Consider the following 19358-nt stretch of genomic DNA (forward strand, 5'->3'; position numbering starts at 1 on the left):
GCTTGAGACTGAAAAGCCACCCTTCTGAAATTCGCTTTCTGGGACATTCCCTTTTTAATTCCCACTGCCCCATACAAGCATGCTACGTTCTTTATGTAGGCTCTTGGTATTTTCCTATCCCCTTTCTCAGCAAAAAGTTGTAGCTACCTCTTTTAGACCTGGCCTGTAAATGTTTCATGAGACTACATACATATTGATCTAAAAATCAACATCAGAAAGCAAGAACAAACCTAAGGAACATACACTTCAGAGCTGATCCAAAGCCCAGATAAACTACAGAAGAAATCTAAACTTGCTGGAAATTATTAAGAAATACTATACTTATTTAATCATATGTTTATATTAAGGACATATATAATGAAACCACTTATAAAAATGCTTTATACATGTTAATAAGCAGCACATACAGGAGCCCTGAAAAAACAGTTATTTTCAGGATGGTATATTAATAATGCTCATATGACTGTTCTCAGTCTTGCTCACTTATGGTGCCTCCCAAGAACTGAAAGAACAAGCTGCTTTGACATGAACTTGTCAATTTAACTCTGTCCTCCATGGGCCGGAAAGGCAAGCATGTATTACACACACTTAGCAAGCGAGCAAAGCTACTGTGATCATCTAGCAACATAATACAGTGTAAAATCAATTACAACTCATGTACAATATCATAAAATAAAAATTTACAGTAATTGCATCTTGTGGGGCTAATATTGTCATACTCTCTGGTAAACCGTACTTAATTTACAGGAAGGCTGAAAGCAAGAACTTGTGTGAAGGAATGGATCTTGATTCCAGAAGCAAAAAAATCCAACAAGAACAAAAAAAGCAAAAAACCCAAACCACCGCAAAAATACAAGATATTCTCAGTTAGTTGCAGTGCATTTTTGGAGGGCTCTCAGTGTGCTCACTTGAAAAAGGAATCAATTAGTGGCTGGCAGTCAAAGTCCAATTGTTCTGGGCTTTGCTCTTTTCAGTTGTCACACCCAGGCTGCAAGCATCCGCAGAAATGGAGGTCTGAAGCATTTACAGAAGTCGCAGAACAACAACGGAATGGAACCAAGAGCTAATTTATTCTCTGAGCTTACTGTACTTGGTGCAAAACAAAAATGCTGTGACGGCAGCGTGACCTTATATTTTCTGATTGACCAGATGGTGAGAATTACTGATTTATGTAAGCCCCGAGCCTTCTTCACCATCTGACGGCTGTTTGGTGAAATCAAATAAAGGTCTCTGCGTAGTCTTTAGTGCACAAACCTAATCATCGCAAGACCATTATGTTGTGCCCTTAGAAGAAAATGCTGCAGGGAAAGGCAAGGAGTGAACAGGACCGAAACCCTTGGATCCACAACAAAGGGCTTTTTTACATAGCAGAACACAGACACATGGGTATAGCACAGCAAGTTGGTTCGTGCACCTGCTGCCCAGGCCGTATCTCTTTTGCTAATGAATAAGTGAAGCCAGCCTCCAGGGCTGTCAATCTGGCACCTTTAGTTATTCAGACAAGCGCAAAGTTCTCTAAAAATAAATAATACGAAAAGAAATACACGTTGTCTCACTTGCAGTGGTTTTGACAGGTATCCTGAGTAATGTTAATTCTTCCACCTTTTCTTCCTTAAAAAATACCAGTTGAATCACCAATTATTTTGGACAGTTTCTAAAAACAAGCACACATGGAAATAACCCAGTACATCAGATGGATGGCAACTGGAAAAACTTAATGCTGGGAGTGTATGTGTGTGTTTGCATGCATGTACACACAGAACATTTTTATTTTTAAAAAATGGTATTACTGCACAGCCCTAATTCTCATCCCATTTCCACTAATGAAAATCAAAAGGAATTCCATTTGACTAAGCTCACTCATACTAATGGAGAAAAGGCAAAAATTAAGTCAGAATCACTATCACGGTTCCCAAAAGACCTGTATGAAATGCAGTAGGCCTGAACACATTTTACATCTGTTTTATCAATATAATTTTATTAGCAACAGTGAAATAGCTCCTTACTTCCTTCTGAAGTAAGATCAGAATTACGCTGGATATATTTCTGAACAGAATACTCCTGCAACCACAAGTCAGATCCTGAATGGAGAGACAGAAGAAAGAAACAATAGTAATTCTCTCATGACCAGAAATGGTGTTTAGACGATTACACTACTGAACATTGCTGTTGCTTTTTTCAAAAATAAAACCTGGATCAAAACTGAATTTACTATTTTTTATTTTCTGTGTAGTATGTACATACTTATTAATACACACACACACAAAAGGCAGTGGAATAGTTCTCTGTGAACAAAATCTGCTCTGGCATTAACAGAATTATCCCCAACTAACATAGGTCTGAGATGTATCTGAATCCCAGTATAACACGCTTGCATGTATATAAAGAATAACTTCACGGGAAAAATAACAACACATCTTCTCATTGCCTAGAAAGTTACCATTTCAAGTCCTGGAAAATAATTTGCAAATTTTGTAATAGATTGAAGATTCTTGCAAACCCCAAAATAGATACAAAGCTTTATCCCTGGCTGGTATGCAAAGTGTAAGAAAGAGGCCAGAAAGAACCTGGTAAAGTCAAGCAAAAGAAAAGCACAGGTTGAATGTCAGGGGGAAAAAACACTGAACGCTAAGAAGATAAAATAATGGAATAATTCCTCAGGAAGATAATATTTCCTGGGACGCTAAAACTGCCTGTTGAAAGAAAAAAGGGCTACTGGGAAAACATTCTTTCTCAAAGCAAAAGCTTGACATTAATGTTGCAAAAGAAGGACTAAGCAAGATTTATGAACGGTTGTGTTCAGGCTTCTATTGAAAATTTAAAACACCTAGGAATGAATACTCTGTTCTTACAGTTACTCACACAAGTGCTTACAAGGGCTATTTTGCATGCGTGTGTTGGTGTTACTTAGCACAGCCCACAGAAGAAAACAAAACAGCAACAATCCGGAATAAGCCAAGACTACAAAATGCAAATAGTATCTTTCATCTTTATGCATCTGCCATGCCCAGCTCACAGGCAGCAGGTACTCAATTTGTGTAAAACGGTTGTGCAAAGCATTTCCTATCCAAAAAAAATATTTGCATAAGACTGAACTAAGTTACAGAACAGTACCCTCAACATCCACAGACACCTGAAGTTTCAAGCCACTTGTGTTGGCAATGCAGTGCCAAATGCTTACGTGATCTTATCAGGCCTTCCCTTACCCTTCTAAATTCATGCCATGTTATTTTTGAAAACAAGTTTTGCAGAGATGATGGATGTGGATTTCCTCCTTTCCCCAAAACACATGCACATGCAAAAACACATCCCCTGATGTGGACGCGCAGCACATGCTGCAACAGCCCACAGGAAAACAAGCTCCCACATGCAGAGATTAACAATGCCCCGAACCTCCCAACAGCACAGCATTTCCCAGGTCGAATGTGCTTACCTTGTTGGCACAGGCTCCGTACACTAGATTCATTCTCTCCCATTTCTAGAAAACAATAAGCTGCCCTGTAAGGAGCCAAGTCGTTTTATCGAGTTGACTTGGTCACTGTGCAAGTTTTGACCTCCTGACTTTCAAGTGTGCATGGTAACCGTACACCTAACTTTCTTCTGTGAATAATTAGTATCTTGCTTCCTGAGCTACCTGGGCTTGCCTGACCTGTTTCTCTATAAACTGACATCACATCCTTTGATCTCCTTTGATTAACATGTGCTTCAGGCAAGGCTGCTTTGTCTCCTCTTGGACTCTCCTCCTTATTTGTTCCCCACCCTTTCCTTTCACTTTCACACAGACAGCAATCCCAAGACATTTTCTCTTTCGCAGCAGGTGTTTTAGTCAAAATGCCAAAGCCTGCAGAATGTTTGCAACTGATTTTATAGATCCTCTAAATTTTCATTTCACAGGAAAACTAAATGCTAACTATATCAAGCCAATCTCTGTGGGATGGGAACTCCGCAGCCACAGCTCTCCACCACTGAGAACAATGATTGCCACAGACACAGTGCCCCTTGGCGAAATTTTTGCAAAGATCCCAAAATCTAAAACCCACACCCACCCTTCCACTGCCTTTCACCAGGATTACCTCCAAGGAACCACTGTCTTTCACAAGGATTACCTCCAAGAAAAATGCATTACTTGAACACCGTAATTTTGAGATTGTTTTGACTGTGTAACAGAAAGGGCTTCTAAATGAAACAAAAAGGTACTTTGTTTCTCCTCTTTCCCCAGCACAAGGACACAAATTTTTAAGATAATCTCACCCAGCCAGACTTCAAGTTCAGGTCCAAGAAAATATTTGTTCTTTTCTGCTGTGGAAATCAAATAACAGGTGTCTGATGCATTTGTGATCAATTTGTTGAACAAGTACACCTGTATCTCTGCCTACAAAGTTAGCTTTATTTTAACATTTACATTTGCAACTGCCAATGACAAAAATCAAAGAGAAGCCATAGCACTATTTTAAAAGAACAAACAATGACAAATTAAAAGAGCTAAGTAGTTCTCGCAGTGTGAGAGCCAAGTAGTTCTCACAATGTTAACCTCTGTCTGGATTAATCTCAAAATGGTCTAATCAATAGCATTATAATTTTTAATCCAGTAGAAAATAAGTATATTTTTACAACTAAACTGTATTGTATTTTTCCTCCCTTTTTAAAAAAAAGTACTGAAATGATTATTTATTAGAACAGAAACACAGATGGGGAAAACATGAAGTAGTCTTTCAAGATAATTCAGGCTAGATAAAGCATACCTTTAAAGCAGAATTTCTGAAACAAACTATGCCAATTCAAACAAAAGTTTTATTTATGAATAAGAATATCCCCAATCCTCAAGCTAATCATCACACAGGAAGAAGTAAAAAATATTTATGCCCTTTAGTGATTTACTGTCCACTGTTTCCGTGCATGCTAAGCACCTTCCTCATCCACACACACAATTAGCTTTTAGCCATACTTCAATGTCTGACTTTTGCTAGAGAAAGTAAATCAGACATACCAAACCAGAATCATCTGAGCAATGAATTCCAAAAGAACTTCTCACCTGGTTCACAAAAATGAAGGAGTTTACAAGAAAAACCTCATGCTTTATCCTCGCCTGATTATCAAATTAGCCAGCTTAAATGAACCGTTCCACAGTCTGAAAAGGCTTTTTACCAAGAAAGCAAAGAGAAAAGCAAAATGAACTTATATTTGAAAAGGGAGCCTTTCATTATTTTATTTATGTTCATTTAGCTGAGCTTTTGCTAGTTTTCTTCCCCATAATCTGCAGACTCAGCTCCTGGCCCAACATTTGAAGTCAGTGGTTCCTACATTCCACCTCATCCCTCCTCGAATCCCAATTTACTGTCCATGAACCGCAGCTGCCCTAGGCCAGGTTAAAGTCACTGTAGGGGGGGGAGACTCCAGCACATGCCTGGGCGATCTCCCCAGCTGCACAGCAGACACCCAGCAACTTCCAGTTCCAATGCTGAACATTAGCTCGAGATAATTCACTAAGTTTTCACTTGCAAGTATGAGCAAAACATTCAGTTGAAACACCCATATAGTGGCTGGAGGTCTTTTTCAGCTCGGTTCTAATGCACCTTCCTCTACCTCAGGACAGACTCTAAATTCAGTATTTTTTGTGTGTGGAGAAATGCATAAATAATACCTTTGTTGGCTCTGTGATTACTTCAAGAGTAACAAACCAAAGTGGCCTTTCCTGAAAATATCCAATAGTACAGTTAATGAAACAAGCATGCAAAAGTAGATACTGACGCTTCATTAAAGGGCCTGACTATGTCTATTCATGCTTTTCAAATATGCCCCCAATACAAAAGGATATCTGCATGATTTTCCTGAAGCTCAAAGCTGACCAAACACACCTAAAACTGAAAAAGATTTGGACAGCAATCTTTCTTTGTCTCAGCTCTCAAACAAGGCCACTATGGCAAGCATACCATTTACTATCAATTTGATTTGGGAACCAAAACCTAGGTTGCACGTAGTCCTTCCTGGGGACAGCAGAGGAGCCCATACAGAAACTCTTTCTTGACCACCAAACATGGGGAAGTAAAAAATCTAGTGCAGAGTTTGTGTATTCAAACAAGCTTAAGTTGGTCTGTATTTAAGAGACATAATTAAGAAAAACAAGTTTGTTTATCAATGAAGTTCTGGAGTGCAAAACAAAGTATGTGGCAATTAACTGATGAGAGAGAAAGCCCTCTCTAAACACAAACTGTCCATTTCTTGAAAGACAGAAATTGTTAAATACCCTAGATTATTGTAACTTCTAAACACGGGAGAAATCAAAATGATTAGTTTTCATCTTCAATGCTGTACTCTGTGAGGTCCTCCCCCATACAGAGAGAGCTACTAATTCCAAAGAAAACAGAAGACTAAGGCAATAGAAAATAACTATTTCTCTCAGCTACTGAGTACCAACACTTTCCTTAAAGAGCCTGATTTTAGGCTTTTAGCACCTACAGAAGTATTTTGTAGCTTAAGTTCTAGCATTTTATCACATCACCTTCTGTTAACTCTTAAATATTTTTAAGAATTCAAGAGATGAGAGCGATAGTGCTGAAAATACTTCTTCCTTGGAAATGAAGCCTACAAGTGGGAATAGCGCAAAAAGGACTGAAATTCAAGATTTTTCACACTCCCTCTTCCAACAATGACTGATGGTGAGAAATGGCTAGCTTGGTTTTATGCTCTCCTAAAACTGTCTGGTGTGCTCACTTGCGTGCAATGATTTACATAGAGTGCTTTCCAAAGGAGGAGCTCTTAATTCATTCACTCTCTCTAGAAAAACCCAGATGTGAAAATGCAGCAGTTTTGTTCTGCTCCCAGAAGAGAAAGTCGTTCTGTGCATTTACCATACAGCAACTACAACGTTCCTTGATTCAAAGGAGAGCCACCGACAGACAATGATCAGAGACATAATTTGATGATGATATCAATCAGGCCTACAAAAGAGAAAAGCTAGATCTTACGCTCTGCACAGAGCCATGCTGAACAGCCAGATCACTGAATCATAGTGCAAACGTCATACAAGCCTAAGTTCAATGTCTTCAGAAACGTTACCCTCCACCAATAATTAGAAGGTTTGCCAGAGGATGAATATTATCACAAGTTTTCTAGGGTAGTTCTGCAAACAAACAGAGAGGTTCTCACAACTGAAAGCCTTCAGAAAATGAAAGGTTTGCTGTAAGTGCTTGCCAAATTGTTTTCAGGACTCTCGTTTCTACTCAAGAATCTAGATATTTTACAGAATTAATGTAAGCACAGTAATACCATCAACAGCTGACACAGTTGCTGTCATTCTTTATTGGTAATGCGTTTCAAACTCCCAGAGGTATTACGCTACATAATCTTAAATGTAATAGAAAGGGGTGGTTTTGTTTTGGTTGTTTTGGTTTTGGTTTGTTTTTTCCCCAAAAAGAATATAGTTTTATAAACATGAATAATGAGGCACACTTATTACACGTGAAATTGCACAGATAATACAAATCATATCTAGAACTGAAATATAAGTACTGGGACCACACAGAGTTCTTTTTATACAAATCACTAAGATGACTCCATGATCCAGGCTCTGTGAAAGCTTGCTAGCTGATGACCAAGTGTTTTAAAGCATGTCACAAGGGAGAAGCAGTCCACAAAGTTTCTTGTAATGTACCTGTCTGGCACCGCAGGCTGACTTTTTCACAGGAAAGAATAAAAAGTATTTCACCTTCATCAATGGCAGGAGTGCTAAGAGAGAAGGGTGGTGCCAATTCAATCTCCCTCACAAAAACAGGGAGCACAGGTACTGATGTTCAGGTTTTTATATTGTGAGTGTTTGAGGGTTTGTGTTGTTCTTGCTGGTTATTTGTTTAAGAGCAACAAGGCTATTTTATTTGTTCCATGGAAAATAGCACAGTAAAAGAGATGGCATTATTTGGTCAGCCTCCAAATTATAAGCAGTTGCTTAGCTTACAGTCTCAATTAAAACAGGAGATGGGAGGGAAGAAAGTATTTTCTTCCACAATTAAAATGGATTAAAAACAAAAGCAGGAATAACCAGTCTCAAAAACGACAGTGAAACAGGTTTTCAGTGTTAATGGAAATGATGCACTAAAAACCAAAAAGAAGCAATGACTGAGTGCCAGCAGGCGGAACCAGCACAGACCGAGCTGAGCAGTGAGCAAAACCCAAGAAAGACTGACTTCATCATGGATGAGATTTTCATCCCACATTCCTCTAGCCCGTTTGAGTTTTATTTCCAAGCCTAGCTGTGGTAAACAGGTTTTCACCAGTTACAAGGAAGCTGTCGTATAAGACTTCATACGGATGCAAACATCACCACTTTTGAGCTTAGTGGGAAGCAAAGCATATTTTCTCTCTTTTATTTCTGAGCACCAATTCCAGCTCACTACAACTTCTCAGAAAAATATAACTTTGTTGGAACAACTATTTTTATGGTGAAAAGAACTAGTTTTAATGAGTCTTCCATGAAGAAAGTTTCTTAGGTTTAAAAATGGTTGTGGGTTTTTTTTGTTGTTAGTTTAGATTTGTTGGGGGGGGTTTGTTGTTTTGTTGTTTGTTGGGGTTTTTCAAGAGACCAGAAAAGGCTCCAAACCACCCACTCTAACCTGCAACATACTGATGTAGACTGAACAGCACTAAGATTTAGGTCTTCCAGACCCAACAGGAGGTGTTTCTTCCTCCTGGCCACTTTGTTGGAGAATGGTTCCAAAGAGCAGCAATCTCAATATGACTAACAGGTAGCTCAAGGCTCCCCCTGGTCCCTTGCTAAGTGAGAAAATAACACATCAAGGGAATTTATTAGTATGCAGCAGAAAATAGGGTTCAAAACATCCACGGGGTTTTCATTATTTTTTGTTGTTTTACTAATAATGCATACATTACTTTTCAAAATACCTGAATTATGGATAATTGTTCTGTCTCTCTGAGACCTATCAGTCCTGACATGATTGACAAGTGTAACACAGTAGAGGGGATCTAAGACTACAATTCAATTTGTGACCCCATTTGATAGCTTTCTGACCAGAAGGAAACAACTCAACATCTCTCTTTCTCCACTCTATAAGTCATGCTTTGGAAAGCTAAACAAGGACACTTTGACCACTTTCCCCAACAGAGGTGTTTTTCCCTCCACAGAAAACAGGTGCTTTGTCAAAATGTCGTTTCTGAAGTTTCTTTAAATATCTTTTTCTAATCAGTTCCTGTTCCTCAGTTTTCTTTCACTCAGCTTTAGCAACTAAACCTCAAAAAAATGTTAGCAATCAAAATCAGCAATGGCCTCCTGATTCACTTCTAGTGTTTTTAAACTTCCTACTTAATGAAAATATAGATGAGAGTGTAAAAAATAAATAACAACTCTAGCTGACTTCAGCAGCTGAAAGATGACTGCACAAAAGCCAAAGCTACAGACATGTTACTATGAAGCTGGTTTGCAGAAGATAGAAATAGTAAGTATTAGCTCCTCTTTTTTCCTTCTGATTTGGTCTTTTCAATATTAAACAAAATCAAATTATGCAAACAAGTATAAAGAGCTGACTCATGGAAGACAATACTTGATAGTATGGCCATGCAAATGATAGTAATGCAGAGCATATAAGATCCAGTAAAAAGGGTAACAATTTCACTGCCCTTCAATCCACTTCATTATTTACAAAAGCAGTGAAATTAAATGAGTGCTTTTTAAAGATGCTGTTTGTTTTGCTTAAAAATACCTGCAAAATTTATTTCTACCACCCCTGCTTGTGATGCATCTTGTCGTTATAATTGAAAGCAAAGGACAAACTGAATGACAAAAGTAAGCAGCTTAATAAAAGGAGTGCAAAAGAGTGAGGGAATGAAAAATGTTTTCCTAATATTTGTCAGAAAGAGAGCTAACACTATAAATGCCAGCTAATACTGAACTCCATCTTGCACAACTAAGAATTAAATCTCACTATTCTAAGATCACATTAGGAAGTACAGAGCCTAAAAGCCTGACACAGGGAATCAAAAGCTATCGGCTTTAATAATTAAAAACAAACAAACAAACAAACAAAACAAAACACCATTTTATCCTTATTCTACCCTTTTAGAGGAAGCATTTCTTCAAAAGACAAACATGGGTGACACTGTGTTTTGATTTCGGCAAGATGAACACTCATCTCTAGATACATTTAGCACAGCTGGCAAGAATTGTGGTTTAAGTAGGTCCGGTTGCATTCCAGCCACATATGCAAGCTTTTATAACAAATACACTGTATAAAATACAGTGAATTAATACACAGACGGATTTTCAAGCCAATGAAGACTTGGACTCTGAAGTGTATTCTACCCCAGCAAATACAGAAGAGCCAGAAAGGATGTAATGTGTGAATTTTCAGTCACTAAACATTGTTCCAACGGAAGAGCTGTAAAATATATATATATATCTATCTCTTTATGTAAAGGCATATATATGTATATCTTATAAAGAAGGAATACTATGTTAACAAACTAGCTCACTTTGTGAAACTGCCGCATACAGCATGACAGCCATTTCATGAAATGCCATGAGTTGCAATACATCCCTCCCATTGAGCACTACGAGCTGGCAAACTGTTCCCTCCCAAATCAAGCGAAGCAACACAACTCCGCTTTGTCATACCATCAGCCAGGCTAAACAGTGAGCCTCTGCACAGCAAGTCAGACAAATGATACATACTAATGACAAACGAGGGGGCATACTGAAAAAAAGTTGTCACTAAAACAATATCCTACACTCATTTATTGCTTTTATAGCAAGTTTACTGACTGGCTGCCTCCTTTTGCCAGGTGCAGTCTTCTCACGCTATGATAAGCTGATTCAGTTCATTACTCCCAGTTTAGCCAGCACAAAGCTACCTGTTTTTTCCTACCACTTCTCAGTTTTCTGCTACTTAAAAAAAAAAAAAAATGTTTCTCAGCCCACAAAGGAGCACAGAACACAGGAGCAAGACGGCTCGTTTTGGTGCTGGCAAGCTACTGGGTGAGTCCAGCATCCTCTCTGGTCCAGATGCACCATGCAGTATGCACATAGACGTGCAGCCCAAGTTCAGCACACCCGTAATTTTCCATCTCCTCCTCTCCAGTGAGATGCTTTCACATCTGCTTACAAACCTCTGCAGATAAAGCATATTTCATTAGTTTTTTACGACTACTCTGCACAATCAGATGGGCAGGTGACGTTAACACTTGGACTGCACAAACCAACTCAGCCGCTGGCCTAGCACACCTTCTCTGACAGCAGGGCACATGCATCACACTTGAACTGTGCTTTAGATTGAGTAAATTCCTCCTTTTCCCCAAGTTTTCCAAAGTCTGCCCAATTATTTACTAAGTAACTTCGTATATAAAGCGTTTCTAGTATGGAATAACACTTTCCATTGTGGTTTGCATCTCTGAATTATCCGTGCAATACTCCTAAAAAACAGAATGAGCTACATTTTTCCAGTGATAGTAAAGGCAGCAAAATCTTATTCTCCCCAAGTGAGAAAAGACAAAAAAAAAAAAAGAAAAAAAAAAAGATAAATTATTTTAGATTAGCATTGTTTTCCATTTCTCCCCAAATCTGCAATAAAGTTTTATTTTTCCCAGTTCCAGCGGTATACTCTTGGAAAACACAGCTGTTGGCTTTGTATTTACTAGTATGCAGTTATTGCATTGCTTAATATATTTTCACATAGATTTTTTTTTTTTTTTAATGCAGAAGCAACATAGGAAATGAAATCTAAAATACATTGCCCATGCCCCTTTTTCCCTGCTTCCATACAATGCATTTGTTTCATACACTTCAATCAATAAATTATCTCCGTATCTCAGACATGGTATTAAGCAAGGTAAATAAAACAGCACAGAGGCCCAAATGAAGGATGAGAAGTTAATTCTGTGTCCATAATTAAGAAAAGGAATCAGAATCTCTCTTTCAAACCATGCTCACAGTACGCAAAAAAAAAAATATCCTTTAACTCTTCTCTACTCTGGGTTCAACTTTCCATGACTTTCTGTTTCAGTGCCATAAGAAAAACTTTTGTTTTTACAGAAATTAGTACAGTGTGAGGCAGTCAAAGAAAACTAAAGAAAACCCATGCAAAAACAAATCAAAAGTGTCAACACTGGCTGATTAAAGCATTATTTTAAAGAACAACTTGCATAGTTTCAGTTTTCTTAACCAATGTTTCAATGTAACCAATGTGTTAACAGATTAGCAGTACCAAATTTCAAAAGACACCAACATGTATTCTAATCCAATGCTGAAAAGATTAAATACATTCCACTTGCATTCACTACAAAAGCTGGCCAACAATTAAAGTTTAAAAGTATTTAATTTGGTTGTAAATAAAAGAACGTTCCTGTTAACATTACAGAAGCTGTCCAGACTTTTTTGAATAGCACTGCATTGTACAAACTGTTAACTGCTATAATTATTATTATTATTATTTTTAATCTTACTGATCCTTACTTATTTTCTCGGTTCAATTATAGTAATTTTTAAGGTGTTGTGTTGTCTTAGAATGTATTATAGGGAAGTAGATAGCCAACAATTTGGACATCATGGACATGAACACAGATTCATAAATGTGGAATCTCTTCCCTCACTGATACAGTAGATTAAAGCACTTCAAACACTTGGATCCAAAGTTTCTGTAATACTAGTGCTGTATGCAGTTCCTTCAATCATGGCGGTTATGTCTAAGTTAATAAGTTATATCAGCAGACAATTAAACATGCAGATGACATGAAAGAGCAATTTTACCTACAGACCAAAGCTGCCCTTAGGAATGCAAGTTACCGTGAAATACAGTCCAGACAAGTTTACCCAAATTTTCCCATGAATCATCAAAAGCTACAAAAACATTTATCAATACCCCATAGCAAACTTAGGGCTTGTAATGTAAGTACAAACCATTAAAAAGACAAATAGTAAGTCAAAAGCTAAAGCATACAACATGAAAAATGAAGGAGAAAGACCATTTTGTTAATGACAATTGCCTCAAGCCTTTGGATGTACAAATTGAAACATTTCAAACCTTTCACCTGGTTTTCCGAGTACCTCCACAGCTGGCTGCTATCTTGCCTCTGTGTGTTTGCATGGGAAGAGAGAGAGAAAGAGAACAGACCGTGCAGGAAAAAGTTACATGAAAATACTGATTTTTATCTCCTTTATTCAAAGTCTGATAATTACAAAGTGTCCAGTAAATGTAATGGATTTCTTTGCAGCTTCCATCAAAACATTTCCAAACAAACACCCTATATTTTGACAGCTGGTCAGGTTTCACAGTGTGCTAAACACTCAAAAAAGTTTTAGTCTTAACAGCCATTCACAAGAAAAAAATGGAAGCAAGTGTTTTGCAAATGACAATTGCTTTTACTAGCAGGAGAGATTTTTGTGGGTTTGTGTGGTTTTGTGGGCTCTTTTCCTTTTATGAATTCCCAACGTAGTACAATTGCAGATCTATACACAGTAACCTCATTTTTGCCTGGTGGAATAAACAGGCACGAAACGGCTAGGTAATTCTCCTGTCCAACAATTCAAAACAAGAACCTAACCTGTTTCCTACAGCTTTTACCTTATCATTAAGCACCAAAAGTGTTCTTGAGAGCCAAAAGGGCTAAGGACGTTACTTCCTCTGGTACTATCAGAACTACACAGCCTACCGGATTGTGCAACCAGGGTCTTCAAGCCAACTGCAACTTTTTTCTTAATAATTATCTCCACAGAAAAGAAAAAAAGTTACTACTTCAATACTCACTTAATGATAACCACCTTCACGTAGTAATGTCCATCTACTTTTCCAGAAAGGCCTTCTAGAGAACGCAAAACTAACACAGGCCACCCTTCGTCTGCCTAAGGGAGCACCACCTATGTACAATTACACTGCAGCAGAGAGATCTACAGCTCATACTGACACTCGTTTTCAAAATTCATTTGAACCGTTGTAACAACAACTTGTACAAGGTCAAGTCTGTCACACTCCTCAGTGTACACACTTTGTTGGCAGCCTGATATTATTTCAGTGTAAGAAGGGAAGCAAAGTAGATGCGTCACTTAATAACTGTGTTTCAGCCACAGAAGAAGGCAATCTTCTCAAGATTGCAATTATAACATAAATGCCAGCTCATCATCTTTCAGCATCGAGCATATTGATGGTAACTTTCAGAGGGCTCTCAGACTAAGAAAACAGAACTTCACCTGGAATTAGATCTAAGAGCTTGCAATTTTAGGCAAATCTCTTACTAAACATGGCTCTCTTCTTGAAAATATAATAACTGCATGGGACAGAATTCACAACACACTCTGTTCCTTTAACTAAAAAACTTAATTTGCTTCCATTCTTGTTCTGTTTCTTTTTAAAAGAATGAAATACATACACACAAAACCTGAAATATAAAAATCTAACCGAGCTATGATACATACTGAGAATAAATTATGCAAAAATGCAAAAGTCAGTCTTCATGAGCTCAAGAGATAAGCCAATTGTCAACTTTATGTACTGACAAGGGACCTCAGCCCATCCTCCCTGTGTTGCCTGGCAACCGTTCCTGTATCCTTAGCTGTATTCATTAGCCATTAACCACCATCAGGCTCCCTTTCTTTTCCCCCCTCACACAGGCTCCCACTCTCATAGATGTATGAAGGGGAGGGGGAAGTTAAACAAGACTACTTTCTTTCTGATCAGAAGTAACTATCTGAGTTTTAACAGCTAATAGATATTACCCAATTCACACAATTCATAGAACTGCTTTGTACTGAAAGATACACTACATGATTATAAGGTGCAGTTCTTTTATTAAGAGGGCTCTGTTGTAAGTCGACATTAATAGAAATCCTCTAAAATGCCTATTATTAGACAGCGATGATCTCATGCTGACAACACTAAAGTGCCCTTTGAATTTGTAAAAAATAAAATAACAGATGACAGCTTTTTAACTCCAGAAGAATGGCATTCAACATGAGGAAATGCTATTCTAAACCTTGTCGAGATAAATACAACTCAATTGATCTCAGAAGCAGAAATCTTTTAAAGTGTTATCTTCAGGTTTTCCATGGAGACAAAGCAAGGCTTGAACCACACCATGTGCCTATCCACTGTCCTTAATATCAACATAAATATGCATGACCTCCAATGCAGCAGTTTCCCTGCCTCCCCATCCTGAAGCCACAGGTTAACTTCCACTTGCAGGCACCAGCAGCTAAGTTACACAGCCATAAAGGGAGCTAGACCATGAAAACGAAGATGAAAACTCTTCCCCTTCCCAGCCCCAGGTTAGCTTCAGCCAAAGCAGCCTCATCCAGCCCTTCACATTGCAGCTCAAGCATCCATGGTGGCGCAAGGGAAGTGGTAGGGCTATGGCTGAGGACAGAGGGGAAGATACGGCTCTTTCAGCAAAAGTTAATACTTGTATCATGTTAATGCTACCATCAAATCACCCTATAATGCATTCTTGGTATTTCTTGTTATCTTGTTCGTTTCCATGACACTGAAGTTTAACAGAACTCCTCAAGTAAAGAAATATATTAAAATACTGGAAAGCTTATTGCAAAGCACTAAAAAACATTGAGCATTACAAACCCCACAATTCTGTAATAGGGAAACAAAAGATTCCCAGGTGAGGCTGTGCAGAGGTCTCTCTGGAGCATACAACTAAGAAGCTGCATTGTCTCTCTATCTTGTTTTCATTTTTGAGACCGCTATGTGAACATGTTTTCAGGTCTGTTAACGATGACTGGAGAAGGAGCTGATTAGAGATTATAGGACATGCACCATGAAGAACACTGTAAAACATCCTTGCAAATAGAAGGCTGAAAGAGCTTAATGCTTAATCTGATATTTAAGTGGAAGTTCAGGTACGATTAACTAGCAGTCTAAATAACTAAGCCTGTATCAGAAAAATGATAGCATAAGGTTGCACAGGTGAGCGGAAATAAAAGTGCTATTTTCAGTGCTTCAAAATGATTCAGACAAATTCAAGAAACAAACAGGGCAAATGTTTTCCAACAGTGTAATCTATTGGGCAATTTTCCAAGAATCACAGGAGCTTTTTCATCACCAGAGTCTTCAGGATTAGAGGCTTTTGCTTTAAGTACAGCTGCTGAACACCGAAGTAATTAGTCCAAGGAAGGCCTATTTGCCTCCAGACAGGACAACCACATCAGTCGCTCCAGCTCTGAATTATTGCATGGTCTGTACACAGCAGCTGAAAGAGGAGAAAAACCACACCACAATACTTTCACATGTGACATGAAGAACTGATAAGAGAAGGAACAGTGCCATCACTCAGGACGACTAATCTCCCACAATTCCTTAATAAGGCTCCTGGGTATTCTGTTACACACTTTATAAACGCAGATGAATTCATTCAAAATGAATGAAACTTCACAAAGCACATGTAAGGCACAGAAACAACCCTGGTGTGAAAAAGACCTGGATGACAGAGAGAATTTTATGGCATAGGAGGAAACATCTGGACTGCTACTGTTTGCTCCTTAGAACACAGAAACATTTTTACAGACTCACGTTTCACAAAACTTTCTTCTGGTTGTGTTCCCACAGGTAAAAATTGAAGATTCACTTCTAATTTCTAGATGAAACTTCTGTAATTTGCACCTGAAGTATATAGCGCAAGAAGAAGGATTTTATGTTGCTGATTTTATACTATAATCACTTCAGAATAACAAGCATACTCATACCAATTTGCTAATTAGACAAATGCAATATTGATCGATATCTACACTGCCAGATTTCTTAAATATTTCTCTCCTATGCCAGAGTCTAATGGAAACTTTACAACTATTTAAACCATGGCACCATCATGATACAGCTGAAGGAACAGCTGAATTTGTGTGGTGGCACCAAACAGGGTAAAAAGATCAAGAATCTGAAACTGGTTTTGCTGTCACCACATGGCCCAGAGGCACTGGGAGAGACCTCGTCTTCAAGGACAGTAGTCTCCCCACAAGCCCAGCCACCCATGTAACTGCTTACTGTGCTCACAGGACATATTTGAAGCATAGAGTGGAAGCGACTATACTGGCCAGAGTGAGCAAGCTCTCTGAGCTACTGGCAAATGCAGTGTTGCTTTTTTATTTATTTTGACTGTCTAAGCTATATGAGCATATTTTGGCAAGTTCTAGAGTCAAGTAATTTCATCATTGCAAGCCCTTCTGTTTTGATCCATAGCCTATTAAGGCTTCAGTTCATTAACATGTTATCTATACCATGACAGTAATTCAGACAAGTTCAATATTTGCAAAGAATAAGACATTCCGGCCACCTCTGAGTCCTTGGGTATTTACCAAGTATCTCAAATATTAAATGTTAATACACACTTACCTGGGGTCTTGCTATAGGAACATCTGCATTTAAATACTATTCAAATCAGAAAATTATTATCAGCAAATTCTTTAAGTAACTCCATAGTCCTTTAAAGAAAACTTCCAATCATCATAAATTCCTTATAGAAAAATCATAATCCCCACTCTAAAGGGGATATAACCAAGGTCATGATACAGTGTCATTATGTAGAATAAAAGTGTAAAATGAAACAAAACTCTTATCCAGCTACGAGTTGCTGTCCTAACCCGTGGACAGCTGGGCAAGTTCACTGAAGGTCCAGCACTTCTTTTGTAAGTATCGCTGACATTTACTTTGATCTTCTTTTACAAGCAAGACTATAGAATCTGATCTGGTTCTAGAAGTACATGATGCTTAAGGGCAAAACCCGGGCCTTTCAACCAAACACACAACTGAATATACCTTGACAGTGAATTTTTCAAATTTATTATGCTGCCTGGAACTTGGTTTTGTGGCAAGTGCCAACAGCACAACCCCTAATACTGGGGATATGAAGTAGCATATGGTTTCTATTACATCTAACAGCACTGGCTAAATTTGGAGAAAGTTTCACTTCAAAATAACACTTTGAGTACAGCAGTCTCACTGACCCCTTCATCCACAGACACAGCAGGGCAAACAGACCCAAAAAGTTTCCAAAAACACTGGAAATTGCCCATTTTGATTTATTTCAACAAATGGACAAGACATACTAAACAGTCAAACTATGTACGGCCACGAGAAAGGACTGTTTAGCAGAGATTAAAAATAGATATTCTTGAAAGTAATTAACTGTTCATAAAATAATTAGTTTCTGCTATGATTTCTCAAACAAAATAAGCTGCAACATCTTACCACGGAACACAGGAAGTTAAACAATTCTGGAGGAGAAAGATTAGAAATATGCAGTGTTGGAGGATACATTTCCCATACACATGAGAAATCAAAGCATATACATGTATAATGAAAGCTGTAGAGTACTGAAAATTAGTCTCTGGTTTGGCTCTTACTTTCCTACAGATATTTAATTACCCCTCTGTCATTTTCACTGCCTTGCTCTCTATACCAGGAGTATGGTACTATGAAAGTAAAATGAAGAGAAAACAAAAATGTGAATTCCCATTCTAGCAATTCTGTTTGCAACTGAGCTCATGAAATACAGACACTGGAGTTGAAACCTGACTTTCAATTATTTATACCTTGCTGCCTTCGTAATTTCACATTTTCCATTCAATTGTAGTGATCTCTCCTTCATACGCATATTCAATTTTTAGACAAAAAAAAACATTTGCCAAGGCAGTATGTAAGTCACATAAGCATTCATGCCACTGACTGTCATTTTGTTTAATTACTGAAGCCTACCCAAATTATTGGCTCACGCTTACACTTTATTTTGACTAAATATTTTTTGACTAAATTTTTTACTAAATATAAATTAATTTTTCAACTTACCTCCTTAAAATACTTTCTTTGTTCTCAGCACATAATATCCTCACATATCTCTCTAACAGAACAACTATGATGAAAAGAAAAGTTAGAGCAGGTGTTTGACACAATTTTTTTTATTATTATATTTACCTTAAAGCCAAGACGGTATCAGTTTTGTAGAATATTTTTCACGAAGACATGTTTTCAATCTGGCCTCTACGTTAATTCTCTGCAAAAGAAGAACGCATTACATTTTCTAATACCATTCACTGAAACAGAAAAGTAGCCAATTCCAATGATGAAACTTGTAAATATAAATATAAGATGAATTTTCCTGACACTGCAGCAAAGTAGAATGCATTTTTAAACATGCTAGTACTTATGAAGTATTTTTCTCATTTAAAAAAAAAAAACAAAAACATGACTGCCTGAAGTGTCAAAACCAATGCCCTTGACTCCAGCGAGGTCTGGTTCACGAAGTAGCAGATTCATGTTCAGGGAACCTGCGGTGGTTCTTCTGCTCTACAACAAAACACTGGACAATAAACAGTTGTTTTGTTTAGCCATCAGCAAAGTAGAAGTGTTCTTATAAAAAAAAAAACA

At 37.8% G+C, this 19358-nt stretch overlaps 1 protein-coding gene across 7 annotated transcripts in view; it reads right to left on the reverse strand.

The window, feature by feature from the left end:
* Window positions 1-19358, reverse strand: part of NAALADL2 (N-acetylated alpha-linked acidic dipeptidase like 2) — a 504178-nt gene that overhangs the window by 382448 nt on the left and 102372 nt on the right. For 5 of the 7 annotated variants that reach the window (XM_055817254.1, XM_055817256.1, XM_055817257.1 and 2 more), the window contains one exon: window positions 18906-18984. Coding sequence is in view for 2 of the 7 variants with exons in the window: in XM_027794421.2 (XP_027650222.2) it covers window positions 3434-3476 (43 nt within the window). In the remaining 5 variants the exon portion in view is untranslated. Of the gene's footprint in view, window positions 1-3433; window positions 3726-18905; window positions 18985-19358 lie in introns of those variants that run through there. The other 2 variants (XM_027794421.2, XM_027794418.2) reach the window with 2 other exon arrangements.

The sequence above is a fragment of the Falco peregrinus genome, chromosome 12, assembly GCF_023634155.1.
Source record: "Falco peregrinus isolate bFalPer1 chromosome 12, bFalPer1.pri, whole genome shotgun sequence".
Classification (NCBI taxonomy): Eukaryota; Metazoa; Chordata; class Aves; order Falconiformes; family Falconidae; genus Falco; species Falco peregrinus.